Source organism: Acanthochromis polyacanthus, chromosome 18 (genome assembly GCF_021347895.1).
Source record: "Acanthochromis polyacanthus isolate Apoly-LR-REF ecotype Palm Island chromosome 18, KAUST_Apoly_ChrSc, whole genome shotgun sequence".
Taxonomy (NCBI): Eukaryota; Metazoa; Chordata; class Actinopteri; family Pomacentridae; genus Acanthochromis; species Acanthochromis polyacanthus.
The window spans coordinates 25707436-25724821 of NC_067130.1; the positions used below are offsets into that span (position 1 = coordinate 25707436).

Sequence of the window (17386 nt, forward strand, 5' to 3'; positions counted from 1 at the left end):
GAGCCTCCGCTCCCGCTAGATTGAGGAGTATGTAGGCTCTTGTTTTCGCAGGCTTGTCACTGTGCGTCAACATTAAATATGTCACGTTCCTGTTCAAACTTGCCCAGTTCTTAGCCACATTCCCGCCGAAGACAAAGGGTCTGGTCGTCGAAATCCGTCCATCATTTCCGCGGACTTGATACAGCGGTAGCTTTCTTTAATGTCCTACTGGGTACGAGGAGTCGAGTAGTAGTTTCACCTGGGGCTCTTCCACCATCCTACTTCTGACAGCACGTAGATTAATTCACAGGAGAGTCCGAATGAATGTTTAACCTTTGGCTTTTTAACATGAACATAGAGCTCACAGGGAGAACATGTTGATTACCACCATTACCACCGAGATCATGTTATACACATCTCGTGAGACTGACTCTGAGTACGGCAACACTCAGTAACCAAAATGGTGTTAACTATGCAACCGTCTACACTCTAAACTATTTTTCTGCATGGAAAAAAGTGTTTCTCCTGTGTGAAGGCAAGAGGGCTGTAAACAGTAAATCTAAACATCTGGCTACCAACTGTGCCCTCAGAAACCCACAGTGGAATTCAGATATTAGAGGACGTTTTTTCTGCAGCATTAATTTAAATGAACAAAGGCCTCATACAGTGTTTTTATATGGCAGAAAAGTTATAGCAAGGTGAGTGCTTCATCAGAGTATTTCATCAAAAAAAGCTCCTATGCTGAATGTAGGTTTTGTCTCTGTGATAATACCTTAACAACACATTATTATTCATTGATGTATGATAGAACAACATCAGCTTTCATTGCAACAACAAATGAAAAGTGCCTCTGGCACAAGGGAGTGGCGTGGGTGTGTGTGCGTGTGGTGCTGCCAGGCAAGGCAATTCAATCAGCAGGAGCTGGTGTGCGAGTAGGTGGGAGTAATAAAGTCTTCTGCCTTCACTCCTATTACTACAGACGCTGCACACCACTCTATGCCGGACTGTCAAACAGTCACAGTCAGTTTTGATTCTCTGTTCTAACTCCTTTGTCTTCAGCTTCGCCTAACTCCGTTTGCTCTCCCTTTCAGTCTGGACTCCTGCCTGCTCGTGCCCACACCCGGATTTCCCCACTCCAAGGCTCCGCTGTCTGAATCTATGTCTGTGTTCTGGGACCACCTGCAACCCCTTTCCTCAAGCTGCTGAAGTAACTCCACCATGCCGATTGGGTCTCAGTCGCTGTACTGCCACTTCCGCCAAGCAACACGCCAATGCCACATACCACCAATTCCCTGCAACAACCTCTCATACCTCCACCTCTCTGCTTTCAATCTCACCCAAGTCTCTGTTAACTTCTGAGCCAGACTGTGTAGTGTATTGTGGTTTCCACAGTATCTAGTTTCACCGTTAGTCATTCAGTTCTGTAGCTTATCCTGCTCTTGTTTGCCTGCTTTCCTGCCTAGTTTTTAAATATTGTGGGTTAGTTTCATTCTCTTGTATTCTGGTATATTCTAGTGTTAGTCATCCTGCCTGCCCTCTTGAGGGCTTCTGTATTCTGTGAGCCTTTACTGATTGTGTCAGTCACATCAGGATTTCGTGGGAGTTTTTCAAGATTGTTGCGACTTAAAATGTCTAAATTCACAGTGGCTTTTCTAAAAAATTACAATGTAAGTTGCGACGTTTTTACCGCATATGTTACAATGAAACTGCGTGGCAATTGCTAAAAAGTTGCATTTGTTCAGTTTTTAGAACCTGTTGCAACATTTTAATTGACAATATTTATTTCCAAACTAATTCCTTAACAAGGACTGCACAGTGGTGTGGCATTTAGCACTTTCATCTTGCAGCGAGAAGATCCCCCCCCCGGGATCATTCTGCATGGAGTTTGCACGTTCTCCCTGTGCTTGTGTGGGTTTTCTCCGGGTACGACGGTTTCCTCCCACAGTCCAAAAATATGCTGAGGTTAATTGATTACCCCATATTCGCCCGTAGGTGCAAATGTGAGTGTGATTGTTTGTCTGTATATGTAGCCCTGTGACAGACTGGCAACCTGTCCAGGTGTCCCCTACCTTCAGCCCAAGTCAGCTGGGATAGGCTCCAGCCCCCACGCAACCCTAATTAGGATTAAGCGGTGGGTAGATGGTTGGATGGATGGATGGATAATACTTTTACAAGCTCTAATCTGTCTACAAAAGCTTGCACACCACAGACCACAGTGGGAAATTAGTACCAGCCAGATGCTGGTTTAACATGAAGTAGTTGGTAGATGAATGATAATAAAATGATAATTTTATATTGAATGGATCATATATGGACATATCTGTCAGTGGCTTAAAAAGTTAATTTGACATCCTGGCACACACGTACTCACACACACAAGGTCACAGCTTGCCACGTCAATTGCCAAGAAAAGCATTCAGAGAGTGCAGTACTCTGTACTTATGTACGGATACCGACTTGCTTGACCTAAACATATAGCAGGCGGTGGGAATTGATGGGACTCGGAAACACCCCCACAATTTAATCAATTGTTCCTTGTATCATTTCCGATAAGTCCACATCAGTGGATTTGTAGAAGGATCATGATCATGTGATCGTCAGCAGTTTGTAAATGAAACATTAGAATCGGATATGTCTGTATCTTCAAACCATAAACAAGGAAGTGAATTCAGTAACATATGTGCATTACGTTTGTGCTGGGAAACACTATGATTGGTGGAACTCATGGGAGGCTGGCCAAAATTGCGGAAAAGTGGTGGTGATTGGACCAAATTGCAAGGTAGTGTGGAATTCATGGAGATTGCTTTAATTCATGTGAACTGTTGTGATCGCAACATCGCAAATTCATGGAGGGACTGTTTCTTGCTCGTGATCACCATGTCACTGCAACAAAGTGAGGCCCTTGTACACTCAGTCTTTATTGGGAACAACTGGAAAATGATGCTGCAATCTTAATAAAAATGTATGTGGACACAGTGTTTTTGTTTAACAGCAGTGCAGTGGCTAATACTACCTCTGAGATACTAGACTCCTTCTTGAAAGAACTTAATCAGATGTGTTTATACTACAACAAACACATCAGACTAAAATCCTCGTGATAACAAGCTTTAGCAAATATTCCTTAAAAGATACTGACCGAGGCACTGCATTTTTATAAACACAAAAGTTCATCAACCTCATCATGAGTGAGTTTTCCCCAAGTGAATGGAAGCATAACTGATCCAAATTTTTAGACAAAAAGCTGATGATCAGGCATAAATCTGTAAGCCAGTTGGCACTCTACCCGTTTTCTGTGGTTCTGTGCTTATAGCAAGGCAGTTAGTCAAGGAAGTGGAATCAAAAGGTATTTACATGTCTCGCAGTCTGACCTCTGACTAAACTACTCTTCGAAAATGTGACTGCATTTTTACAGGCCAGTTTCAATCATTTGACAGAGGCAAATGGTCAAGGCAGTGTCTTTGGGACTTAGTTTTTCAGTTCAAACTCTACAGCAGTTTAGATTGCATATTCCTAACTGCAAACAGAATGTTAATAATCGAAAATGTTCTTTTTAAAGGACTAAACCTGATATTCCACAGGTTTCTGTTTGTCATATTTTTTTTAGTTTATATACAAATGACCTGTAGATTCCACCATCACCATGTTTTTCAGAAATAAAAAATGTTACTCAATTTGGTAATTTAAACTCATTCATTTATAAATGCTGATGTAATGTGGCTTCTCAGGCTCAGTAACACAATGTGAACTGCAAGGTGCCAGCTTTATCTGATTTCAGATTAACGTGGATATCTTTACAGCCTCTCAAGTGGATCTCAACTGTAACCATTAGACCTGTTTTTAAAGCGGGGTCAGCCACATTGTCATGATCTGCTGCTTTTTGTTTTAAAAAAAAAACACATACTCACAGCAAACTCCTCAGGTGTCACCTTAAGTACATCAAAGACGACTGCATCGTAACTCTTGGCGTAGTCCACACAAGGTCCATCCAGAGACTCAGAGCTGCTGCTGGCCTGAGAAGCATACATATTTAACTATTACTGGAACAACTCTGCACCTACATAAGCAGGGATGATGTGCAAAACATCTGTCATAAAATTGTGACGTTATTTATTTCACTTTATGTAAAAAGATTTGCAAGTGGTTGACATGCAGTCTCCATGAGCACACAACAAAATAAGCAAGAAACAGGGGAGAAACACTGAAATGTAAGATCTGATTGAAAAAAGAAACAAAAAGTCAGTTGTATGGAAATATTTTGGCTACAGAAAAGATGATGTCGAAAACCAGAGAGTCAGTCAGCACTGGAGGCAACACAACTCATTTGTTTGACCATCTACACACGTGGACAAAATTGTTGGTACCCCTCAGTTAAAGAAGGAAAAACCCACAATTCTCACTGAAATCACTTGAAACTCACAAAAGTAACAATAAATAAAAATTTATTGAAAATTAAATAATCAAAATCAGCCATCACTTTTGAATTGTTGATTAACATAATTATTTAAAAAAACAAACTAATGAAATAGGGCTGGACAAAAATGATGGTACCCATAACTTAATATTTTGTTGCACAACCTTTTGAGGCAATCACTGCAATTAAACGATTTCTGTATTTGTCAATGAGCGTTCTGCAGCTGTCAACAGGTATTTTGGCCCACTCCTCATGAGCAAACAGCTCCAGTTGTCTCAGGTTTGATGGGTGTCTTCTCCAAATGGCATGTTTCAGCTCCTTCCACATATGTTCAATGAGATTCAGATCTGGGCTCATAGAAGGCCACTTTAGAATAGTCCAACGCTTTTCTCTCAGTCATTCTTGGGTGTTTTTGGCTGTGTGTTTTGGATCGTTGTCCTGTTGGAAGACCCATGACCTGCGACTGAGACCAAGCTTTCTGACACTAGGCAGCACATTTCTCTCCAGAATGCCTTGATAGTCTTCAGATTTCATCGTACCTTGCACACTTTCAAGACACCCTGTGCCAGATGCAGCAAAGCAGCCCCAAAACATTACTGAGCCTCCTCCATGTTTCACCGTAGGGACAGTGTTCTTTTCTTCGTATGCTTGGTTTTTGAGTCTATGAACATAGAGTTGATGTGCCTTACCAAAAAGCTCCAGTTTGGTCTCATCTGTCCAAAGGACATTCTCCCAGAAGCTTTGTGGCTTGTCAACATGCATTTTTGCAAATTCCAGTCTGGCTTCTTTATGAGTTTTTTTTCAGCAGTGGTGTCCTCCTTGGTCGTCTCCCATGAAGTCCACTTTGGCTCAAACAACGACGAATGGTGCGATCTGACACTGATGTACCTTGGCCTTGGAGTTCACCTTTAATTTCTTTGGAGGTTGCTCTGGGCTCTTTGGATACAATTCGAACGATCCGTCTCTTCAATTTGTCATCAATTTTCCTCTTGCGGCCACGTCCAGGGAGGTTGGCTACTGTCCCGTGGGTCTTGAACTTCTGAATAATATGAGCCACTGTTGTCACAGGAACTTCAAGCTGTTTAAAGATGGTCTTATAGCCTTTACCTTTAAGATGTTTGTCTATCATTTTTTTTCGGATGTCCTGGGACAATTCTCTCCTTCGCTTTCTGTTGTCCATGTTCAGTGTGGTACACACCTTTTCACCAAACAGCAGGGTGACTACTTGTCTCCCTTTCAATAGGCAGACTGACTGATTATGAGTTTGGAAACACCTGTGATGTCAATTAAATGACACACCTGAGTTAATCATGTCACTCTGGTCAAATAGTTTTCAATCTTTTATAGAGGTACCATCATTTTTGTCCAGGCCTGTTTCATTAGTTTGTTTTTTTAAATAATTATGTTAATCAACAATTCAAAAGTAATGGCTGTTTTTGATTATTTAATTTTCAATAAATTTTTATTTATTGTTACTTTTGTGAGTTTCAAGTGATTTCAGTGAGAATTGTGGGTTTTTCCTTCTTTAACTGAGGGGTACCAACAATTTTGTCCATGTGTGTATGAACTGCTTCCAAAGCCCCCAGCCCTAACCATGGTCTTTTTTCACATCACAATTTACACAAAAGAAAAACAGAATATTGTAATGCCATTTTTTTTTTTACAATAATATGCAGCCCTAAATGCAATCTTTGAAAAACGTTTTTACTTTCCCTTCAGTTAAAGGATATTCATAGAATTTGTATTTATTACATTTTATTCATTTATTACATATTTATTGTCCCAAGACAATGAATGTTTTTGATATCTTTTTATATCTTTAACAGGTCCTGGCCTTTTGCACAAATACACATAAACACAGGAATGACTCTAAAGAGTTTTCAACCAAAAGCTCTATTTTGTCTCTTCTAGTCTAGTCTTACAGAAACAGAGTACTGCAATGAACACAGAAGGAGGAAGGCCGCAATCCTTTAAACGTGGATGTAAACAATAGTCAAATCAATGATTCACTACATCACGGATGGAAAAGCATTCATCACGATAACTAAACGGATACAATAAACGGATAAAAGGATGCACATGGTACGCTGAGGAGAGAAACGCTGCATGAAAACAGAAACTTTGAAACTCCACAGACTGCCCTTTAATAAGACACATACATTCAGAAAACGGCAGTGAAAGGGATAAGGACAGAGAGGCACACTCAGACACTCCAAAGACTAAGTTTGCAATTTGACTTCAAATGAAAATACTAAAAGCATGTAAATGCTGACATACGGAAACAGCAGATACATACAAAACACAAATAACTTGCATAACATGATTCTCTGGATTATTATAGTTAATTAAGGATCACACTGAGTAAAAACAGATGCTTTGTTCCTGGCACATTAACTATTTAAATTACAATAAAGTTTAAATTCTCTAGAGTGTTTATTATATAATGTTGACTTTCTGGGCTAATGAGGCTCAGCTCTGGCATTTTGGTCAAGAAAATAAATGGAATGGATTTTTTTATTAAAAGAAAACATTAGGCATACAAAAGGACACTGGGTGGTTTGGGATGTTTTGTAAAGAGACAACATGTACAGTATGGGGGCCACATGTGGAACAAAATGATGCTGTTCTGTGCCAAGAGGAGGAGGACTAACTAAACAGGAAAGCTGGCCCATTCATCTGACTCACAGACTTGAAAGGGCCATCATCAAGTTAATTACACTAGACTGAACCCCCAGCAGTTTGTGACAGTGTTTTTGCTTATTTCATATTTTTCCTGTGGGCTTATTCTTCATTGCAAAAAGCCCTGCACCTCAATGGAAACAACACAACCATGTCTCCGACTAAAAGGAACTAAAAACGAGTTCCGAAAAGTACCATACTGTTTTTATGTTACAAATAATTTTTAAAAAGAGTATGTACTCAGGAGTTACTCAGCAGTTGAGTTCAGTTTGTGGGTCATAGCTGATTACATAAACATACATATTAAGGGGACACTCGACCTCCCGCTTCAGTCTCTTTTGTTCTGGCTAAACATGTGGGTTCATGCCTGACAACATGGTGAAGCAGAACACAGAGACACACACATTGTCTTTGGAGTGCTTCTGACATGCATGCACACAATAACATGCACTTTGTAAATGTATGTAGTTAAAATATTTTGTAAATACTGTGTTTTGTAGTTCTATTTTCTACAACAAATGCTTTATAACTGCTGGTCTAATTAATGTTATGCAAGAGTAGATGCTACCAGCGTCTACATGTAGAAATGCAAAAATCATCCATCCTACTTATTGATATATCAATTACTAGTTTAATTAAATTCAATTATGATCAATTAGATTATATAACTGATACTTAGTGTGTTTTCTGAGACTGATTTAGAAGACTGGTCATTTGATTTAGTCTATTTTGCCTCAACTGAACATGGTGCCTTGATATTCAGCAAGTGATTTATGGACATCTTTTTAATAACCTGCACGGTTGCACCAACACCTCAAAGACATTTATGGGAGCCTATATGAAGCCTAACAGAGGCCATTCCAATTGTTCCAACTCTTTTAACAGTTCCTTTTCACAAAGTTAAACCATCTAATCATCTTTAGCATTTTTTGCCAACTATTCAGCTGTGATTTTTTAGGAGCAATCATATAATCAGTAGCAGCAATTAATCTGCAGTTTTTCCTACGACTAAATAGTCTAGTTAGGACAGTAATGTAGGTTACTGCTAATGCCTTGCTTTTAACATTATTTGGAATCAGCATAAACTAAAGTTGTCTGAAAATGTATTTATAAAAGGGAATTTTAACAGAACTTTCCATCTAACGCATGTAATATGTCCTTTTTTCTTTTCTCTTTTATTTTTTTTGTTTGTTTTTAGGTTTAAAGATTCAAACAAGTCTCACAGTATTGGCAAAACCCCTGTTGCCTCCTGGAAGCACTTCCATTGTAGTCTGTGCTATTTGCAGTGCATTTCTGTAATTGGCTGTGTTTTCTATAGTCCTGCACATTTTTTCTAAATTCTGACCTCATCTTACCACTTGGCAAAACATTGTCCTGATTTGCCTATGTTTTGTCTATTTCATTTACATTTCTATAAGCTTCAGTGCATTGAGCTCTAATAACCATTAAACAATATATAGTATTAACACACATTTTAAACAAAAACATTCAGAAAGCTTCTCTATTGACGTCCTATTGTGTCAGAACACATTAAAACTCCAAATACATCCTAACTAGCTAGCGCTGCTAGAACTGTGATAACGAGCTGTTTTAAAGAGCTGTACAGGAGAACTGATCTAATCTCATAGTAACAGATGTTTATCAATCCGCTGTAGCAAAAAGTCAGATTTTCTTCCAGCTTTGTCAGTTCTGAAGCTGTATATTTCAATATAAAACTCCAATATTACAGTAATTAAAATTGCAATTCCTTGTTGCTGAAACATATATATGGTCAATATGCAGGCTGTGTTTTGCCATGCTTTGTAAATCACCTCGATTGTGCCAAAATATGTTGTTAAAATGAAGAAGAATCTCAAAGTTATTCAAATAGTTTTACTGAATAGGTTTTCTCAGTGAATTGTGATGATGGACAGCTCTTGGAACACCACATCAAGAGAAAAATAAGTTTTTTCCAACAGGGTGACACAACAAAGAAAAATAAGAAATCAGAATCCTCAATATACTACAGAAATGTACACCGCAGGAGCTTGTTCTTACCTCTGAGGTGACTGAATTGATGCTGTTGCCATCTGAGAGCCCGTTCCTGCGATACATGCTCACAGATGGACTGGTGGGATGCACAGGAAAGGGCAACAGAGGCCTTTAACTGGGAGACACACATAACCTCTCATCCATGTCTGGAGACAGAAGAACAGAAGAACCCTGACTTGTTATTTTTCATTATATTTTCCATTAATTTTTGTAATTCAGAGAAACCTGTTTCTACACCATTGGTATCTTTGATCAATTCCAAATATTTTCTATATACATAGAAACAAATTCAGCATCACTGTGAAAACACTTAGACCTTGTCCAGAATCCAAATTAATGTTCCGTGTTTTTTTTACAACCATCTGTGGCTCTGCACTTTGAGCTTGTTGATGAACGGAGCATTAAAAACCAAACAGACTACAAAACAAGCGCAGGGCTTCAGGGTAAATATGGGTTAACAGTGTGAAAATGACCCCATGGGGTTTCCATAGTTAGAAACATAGACATAACACTCATATCAAGGTATAGCATTCAGATCTTTCCTTTATGTTTTTACTACCATAAAGCTCAGTACAATATTTGTAGACCTTCAGACTTCTGTTTAATTTTCAAAAGGCTTTGTAGCATCCCAGTATTATGAGATGTTAGTAGAATCCCACTGACATAGTGCAAAGCAGTGGAACAATATTTATTGTGTTGAAAAATCAATGCAAAAAGCAGTTTCTGGTTTCATGTGTGTTTTCCTATATTTGTCAACTTGAGACAGACCTTGAGATTGAGAAACTTACACTAGACAAAGTCCTGATAGTATTAGTGTACACCTACCATAAAAAGCTTTATCTTTGTAATCGTTGCTTTTCTCAAACCACTAGCAGCTCTCACTCTACTCTACATTTACAGAGAGAGCTGCTCTTGCTCAAAGGGAAACCAAACTTTGGACTTCTTGTGTTTCTCTGTTAAAAATACTTAAGGTCTTCACCTTATTTAAATATTTTTTTAGTTTGTCCAATGCACTGAAAGCGCATCTCACCATTACTCCAAAATCAAGGTGCTTTATAAAAGGGGTGCTTCAAAATGGCAGTGTTGTTTTTCTCTTGCACTTTCACTCTGTTGTGTAACTCTAAGGTCCTGATCTTTAAATGCTCCTATGAAAAACATTAACATGTAGTAATTTTTTTAAATGTAATAAATAACCAATGTATGTCCCTCCACTCAGACTTTATTTCAGAAAATGTCTTCTTCCCAGCAGTGTCATGGCTGTAAAAACTGTTGCATTACAGAGCATGAAAGTTGACTTCCTGAAACACTAACATACACAAATCAATCAATCAAACTTGATTTATATCCCATTTTTCACACAACAAAACTGCACCACAAAGTGCTTTACAACATTAAATTGAAAACAAGAAAACCGTTCTCTCCCACCCTGGGTATCTACATACACTATATTGCCAAAAGTATTCGCTCACCTGCCTTGACTCGCATATGAACATAAGTGACATCCCATTCCTAATCCATAGGGTTCAATGTGACGTTGGTCCACCCTTTGCAGCTACAACAGCTTCAACTCCACTGGGAAGGCTGTCCACAAGGTTTAGGAGTGTGTTTATGGGGATTTTTGACCATTCTTCCACAAGCACATTTGTGAGGTCACACACTGATGTTGGACGAGAAGGCCTGGCTCTCAGTCTCCGCTCTAATTCATCCCAAAGGTGTTCTATTGGGTTGAGGTCAGGACTCTGTGCAGGCCAGTCAAGTTCATCCACACCAGACTCTGTCATCCATGTATTTATGGACCTTGCTTTGTGTACTGGTGCACAGTCATGTTGGAAGAGGAAGGGGCCAGCTCCAAACTGTTCCCACAAAGTTGGGAGCATGGAATTGTCCAAAATGTCTTGGTATGCTGAAGCATTCAGAATTCCTTTCACTGGAACTAAGGGGCCAAGGCCAGCTCCTGAAAAACAACCCCACACATAATCCCCCCTCCACCAAACTTTACACTTGGCACAATGTTGTCCGACAAGTATGGTTCACCTGGCAACCGCCAAATCCAGACTGGTCCATCAGATTGCCAGATGGAGAAGCGTGATTGGTCACTCCAGACAAGGTGTCTCCACTGCTCTCGAGTCCAGTGGTGGTGTGCTTTGCACCACTGCATCCGACGCTTTGCATCGCACTTGGTGATGTATGGCTTGGATGCAGCTGCTTGACCATGGAAACCCATTCCATGAAGCTCTCTGCGCACTGTTTTTAAGCTAATCTGAAGGCCACATGAAGTTTGAAGGTCTGTAGCGATTAACTCTGCAGAAAGTCGGCCACCTCTTGGCACTATGCGCCTCAGCATCTGCTGACCCCGCTCCGTCAGTTTACGTGGCCTACCACTTGGTGGCTAAGTTGCTGTCATTCCCACACACTTCCACTTTCTTATAATACAGCTGACAGTTGACTGTGGAATATTTAGGAGCGAGGAAATGTCACGACTGGATTTGTTGCACAGGTGGCATCCTATCACAGTTCCACACTGAAATTCACTGAGCTCATGAGAGCGACCCATTCTTTCACAAATGTTCGTAAAAGCAGTCTGCATGACTAAGTGCTTGATTTTATACACCTGTGGTTATGGAAATGATTGGAACACCTGATTCTGATTATTTGGATGGGTGAGCGAATACCTTTGGCAATATAGTGTATCATTAGCTTAAGTTAATTGGGCCCAGTGCCAACTCAGTGTCGCTAATATGAGCAAACTAATTGATAGCATTAAGCTAATATATACAGCCATGATGTAACTGCTGACTGCATTTTCAGAAGAGCTTTTTCAAATATTTCTCTAAGAAGAGAAAGGCACCTGACGAAGATAATGCTACACAGGTATCATTAACCTAATGGGAAGCACAGGCTATCAGGCTGGGACCCTGAATGGGTTGGGAAAAAAAACAAAAAACAGATAGTTCCACTCATGGCTCTACCACACTGATAATGGTGAGTATCCATGAACCTTGTCTTCCTTTCATTTTTTTTGCATAATATACATGTCAATATTTCAGTTAAATAAATACGTCCAAAAAAATTCAGTGCATTTCCATTCTAAGAACAATGATCAATAATGTCACTTTACTTTGTCCCTATATGACAACAGAGCCTTAGAGCTCTTTTATTTAAAAAAAATAAAATAAAATTTAAAAAAAACAGAAAAAATAATTGTTCTGAGCCTGGCTGCAAACTATGCCCCTGATTCTATAGCCCCATCAAGAAATTATTATTTATTGTTTTTATTTTTACTAATATAATTTTATTGCTTTATATTATTTTCTATTTAATTTTTACATTCAGCCTTTTAAAAAGCTATTTTCAACTATCCATTCAATGAATAGGTTGTAAAAGCAAAATCTGCAGTGAAGTGTCATTTGTTTATGCCGCTACAGCTCCTGGAGAGCCCGCACCGCTGCTGAAAAAAATCCTCAAGGAAACACTGTCATGTCATTGGACAATGACATTGTAATAAACAAAGTCGCAGACCAGTGCACTGCTCAGATATTTATTAATGTTTTAGGGTTGGCCGTGTTTCTTTGAAACTACTCTTATGCAGAGGAAAAAAACAATAATGGCATCATTAGAATAATATGTTATACAGTGATTACCAAAATTGCAGAGAACAGGGCAATAATTATTTTTTTCTTTATTCATTAAGATTAGATATCTGTAAACACAAATTTGCTTGATATTTGATTATTGTAAAAAAGGACATTCTGATGTTGTAAAGAATAGTGATGAAGGGTAGCCCTTTAACTCATGTTCTCGTATTTGTTCAAAAGTGCAGCATTTTTTATTTTATTTTTTAAATTTAATATCTAACTTTTTCATAAATTTATTTATTTCATTTTTAAGGTTTGGATATCTGCAAACACTTATATGAACAGAATTCTGATATTGCTGAAAATGATGTGTTGTAAAGAATATTGTTGGAGATGTGCACTCATGTTGAAATAAATCCACATTGTTAAGCAACCCCTACATGCATTGAATTGGAAATATTTTAGAAAAGTATACTGAATTACAAGATTTTACAGAACAATGTGCTATTGTAGACTCTGTGCTTGCGTTAGCCAATCGCCACTTCGCCATAGGCGAAGCCTTCTTTAGGATGGCAAAGCCATTTTTAGCATGTTTAGCCACGGTGGTGAAGCTAATTTTGCTTAATTAAAGTGAAAAAAGGGTTAACTTACAATTTTTTGATAATTTGCCGAGCGATAATCAAAGAAAATAACAAACCGCGTCTCCTTATAAGTTTCCCTGCTGTGGGATTAATAAAGGTTTAATCTATCTATCTGTCTTTACTGAAGAGCGCTACCGAGTATAACCGGAATGATCCGAATGCTTCCGATCATTAATAGATGCACACTGTCACGTTTCTCGTCTCAGCCAATCAAAAGAAAGGATTTGGACTAACCCTGGGAAGGCGTACAACAAGGCAGACAAGGAGAGGGCGATCGAAGAGTTGAAAAATCATTTTAAATAGAAAGATACTGAATTTTTTTTATAAAAATATCATATGTACAACAAATGGTGAATGTTGGGCAACTGTACAACACATGAGAGGTAAGATTATCATGAAAATATTGTTTAAATAGTCTAAGACTCCTGATCCTGCACATATCTGGATACGAATATGAGGACGGGCCTTCAAACCCCCCCTTCGAATTATTACTATTTTAGAGCGAATATAAATGCCACTAAAAGGAAAGTCCCCCACCCCCCCAATGTGGTAGCCACGCTCACATAGTGACTGTTTAATCAAAGGCTTTTCTAGTCTGCATTATTTTGTAACAAAAATTAGTAATTTCTAGTCTGAGGGATAATTTAATGACAGAGTACTTTCCAGGGATACTTTGTAGTTTCAGAAGACAGCCATTCGATGGCAAAAATAATATTTTTGTTTAGATGAATCTCATTAGCTTTTTTCATGAATCTCGTCAGGAAAGTAAGATTCAGTACTTTCTAGTCCTAACAAGTGTTGAATGAGTATGTATTTTATGTTACAGTGACATGATTGATATATTGATTTTTTTTACAGGAATTGTTGTGCATATTTCTTATTACTTCGAAATAAAAATAGTCCAGATGCAAATTGTGTGTGAGTAACTTTTTTAATTAAATGTTGAAATAAACTGAAGCAATATTGAACATAATTTTTGACCTCAAAATGCACCAGAATGCAGGAAAAGGACTCAGTTTTTTCAAAATTTCGTGCGCCGCAGTACAGATACTGAAAAAGTGTGGCTAAATGTGGCTAAACAAAATTCTAGCACTTTAGCCGCAATGGCTAGAGACAAATTTTCCCTAGTGCAAGCACAGAGACTCAACGTGTATGGTTATAACTACATGATTTTAATAATAACAGGTTGTGATCTAAAGTGGGCCAGTCTGAGGCATGAAACTGAAAATGAGTCCTACTCCAGCCCTGCCTGGCTTCACTAAACCTGACAACTGCAGTCTGGCTAAGTGGTCACACAAAGCTGATCATCAATCCAGTGCATCGGACTACGGTTTCTGAATTTAGCTATGAGCATGTTCACATAAAAAGGGGCGTTGTTGGCACTAGGTCTCCAATTGAAAACATGGGCAGGTTAAGGGAGGCATATTTCTCACAAGAAGAACCCTACTAATTCTACAATACTGTAACCTTAAAATCATGAGTTTTAACACATGATACAAACAAAAAGCAGCACAACTCCTGCAGCCAAAGTCAGGAGGAAAAGCTGGTTTTAAAAAAATGCTGACTGTTTGAATGTAACTACAAGGCTTTTCTATATCTCTGTCCCATTGTGTAACTTGTTTAGATGTAAGTTTTGATATCCATGACCCAAGATTTAAGTAAATTACCACTGTGCATCACAAGATTTATTTATTTTTTTTACCAAATTACAATGGGGTCCCTCTACTTACAGAAAATGCAAATATTTAGAGAATAAATAATCAAGTAATAAAATAAAAAAAATTTCATTATGATGTGGAGAATGAATTCAGTAATCTCACCTTCTATCTCTTTCCCATGGTATGCAGGGCAGTTTTATTCTTTCAGCAAAGAGTCACAGAAGCAAGTAAATAAGCAATACTAAAACATAATTCAAACTGGCACTCAAGTGCACTCACTGCAAATCTTGTAAGGTTAACAAGAGGTTATTGGACTATAGTGTTTTAATCAGTTTGTTTTAGGATTAATGTCATTCCATCAAAGCAAACACAACAAACAATAGAGTCCGTGCTTTGAAATTGCTTGTAGCTCTAAGAAGTCCGTGTACCTAGTTCCACGGGATATTTTGGATTGGTGATGCCATTTTCCTGATAGGCCAATAGGTGGTGTTGTAGCTCAAGTTGATCTGTCATGTTGAACATTAACGGCAAGAGAGCAGGTTAAGTATTCAGCATATGTTTCCATGGTGACATACCCGGTTAGCAGTGATCTCTGAGGTGGTAAAAACCTCAAGTTGCCTCAAAGGCCACGGTTACATGAAGTTTTTAATTCAGAATTATTCATTCGGAATTTACTCATTCGGAATTAAAGATTTGTGCTTCGAGTTTACATGGAAATATTAATTCCAAATTAAGGTTTTCATGACCCTTTAATGCTTGGGTGTTGGAAAGGATTCTGATTGGACAGGGAGCGGACGTGATGTATCCCTGTTTACCGGAAGAAAACAAACTCCATTTGCCGTTGCATTTCTTTCCCCCAACAACATGGAGGAACAACTAATAAGCATGCGTTTCCCTTTGCTTTTTATTGCCATTTTGAAACAGTAACTCGACAATGGCGTACTATTTCTGTTGAAATTGCAAGAATGTGCTTGCCCAGTAAGGTCGTAGAATGTGTACGCCGCTACGTTATCGCTACTTGAAGAGCCAAGCATGCGCAGAATGACCAGAATTAACTAAAGCGGAATTAACTGTATACATGGATAGAACATACAGAGGAATTAGTTTATTCGGAATTAACATCAGAATAAACCAGGTAGTTTATTCAGAATTAAGTTTATTCGGAATTAGCTTTAATTCCGAATTAAAGAGGAATTACAGGTCCCATGTAAACATACTTAATGACCTTAAATCCTGCTTCATAGTATGGGTCTCTGCTCATTTAGAATGATTCACAGTTTTGAAAGTGAGGTGGCAGAATGATATAACTATTTAGAACAGCTTCAACATAGAAACTGAATAAAATCTTTCGCATAGCACTGGTGTAAAAAAAAAAAAAAAAAAAAAAAAAAACTTTCTTTCACTGGGTCCAGAAACTGAAAGCCCATTGCAGGTAGCAACACCTCCTCTCTGGGAACGGCTCACCATAACATGAGGCCCAGCTTCCTCTGGAGCCGCCCCTGCACGGACACTAACATGTTTACACAGCTCACATTCACGACGAGTCTCACATAAAAAAAAAACGTAAACACTTCAGCAATGTCTGCGATTCACGGCGTCTGTTCAAACACAATGTCCTGTCACGACAACAGCAACGCATGACATGACGTTTATTGGCTATATGAAGCCCACAGACAGGCCTGCTGCCACTGTGAGTGTTCAGCGATGCACTGCCTCATCTCAGCACCGACAGTAGCAGCAGGCTCAGCCCGCTCAGCTGCCTACCTTTCACCAGGAGAATCCCTTCCTGCTGTGGTTGCTGCTCCTGCGTTATCACAGACGACAATATGGGTCCACATTAAAACCAATCGAGATGTGGTGGTTCATTTAAACCCAGTTGGTGTTTTCCCAGCACTCTACTAGGGGGATACTCCTCTTTTAAGGCGAACATGAAGCCAAGGTCGGAACGTTTGGTCCGCAGGGTCCACAAACCGTGCGGAATACATGAGATGAAATCATATAAACATTGCAGTGACGTGCCAAATTATGTCCAGCAGGGGGGAAAAAAGTGAAAATGAATAAATACCGACAGCAGGAAGTGACAGGTAGGCGCATTTATCCTGACAGTCAAGTGTTTTGTCTAATCACTCGCTGGGCTCTGCAGAGAGCTCCCGCCTTTCAGACCAGCAGACCAATGAGAAGGTGGCTCTGAGATAAGCAGGCCAACCAGAGAGCCGCTCTCAGACAGCGTCTTTAGACGCAGGTGCATCTAGGATGCCTTCATGTGGCATGTAGGCTCGGACGTCACAGATTCTGTGTACTGCGTGTGTTAGCGACAAAAAAAATACGTCTCTACAAACGTTAATTTTAAAAATTCTAGGCAGATTTTACTATTTCAGTTTCACCACCCAGACCAGCTAACAACTTCTGAGT

The 17386-nt window shown here is 39.0% G+C and overlaps 1 protein-coding gene across 2 annotated transcripts in view; it reads right to left on the minus strand.

Moving 5' to 3' along the window:
- The window catches only part of LOC110964377 (ras-specific guanine nucleotide-releasing factor RalGPS1), a 106305-nt gene extending 89204 nt beyond the window's left edge, over window positions 1-17101 (minus strand). For both annotated transcript variants that reach the window (XR_007937736.1, XM_051938899.1), the window contains exons 1-3: window positions 16739-17101; window positions 9107-9246; window positions 3885-3989 (exon numbers count right to left, since the gene is read on the minus strand). Coding sequence is in view for 1 of the 2 variants with exons in the window: in XM_051938899.1 (XP_051794859.1) it covers window positions 3885-3989; window positions 9107-9163 (162 nt within the window). In the remaining variant the exon portion in view is untranslated. The remainder of the gene's footprint in view (window positions 1-3884; window positions 3990-9106; window positions 9247-16738) is intronic.
- Between the last annotated feature and the right edge of the window lie 285 nt (window positions 17102-17386).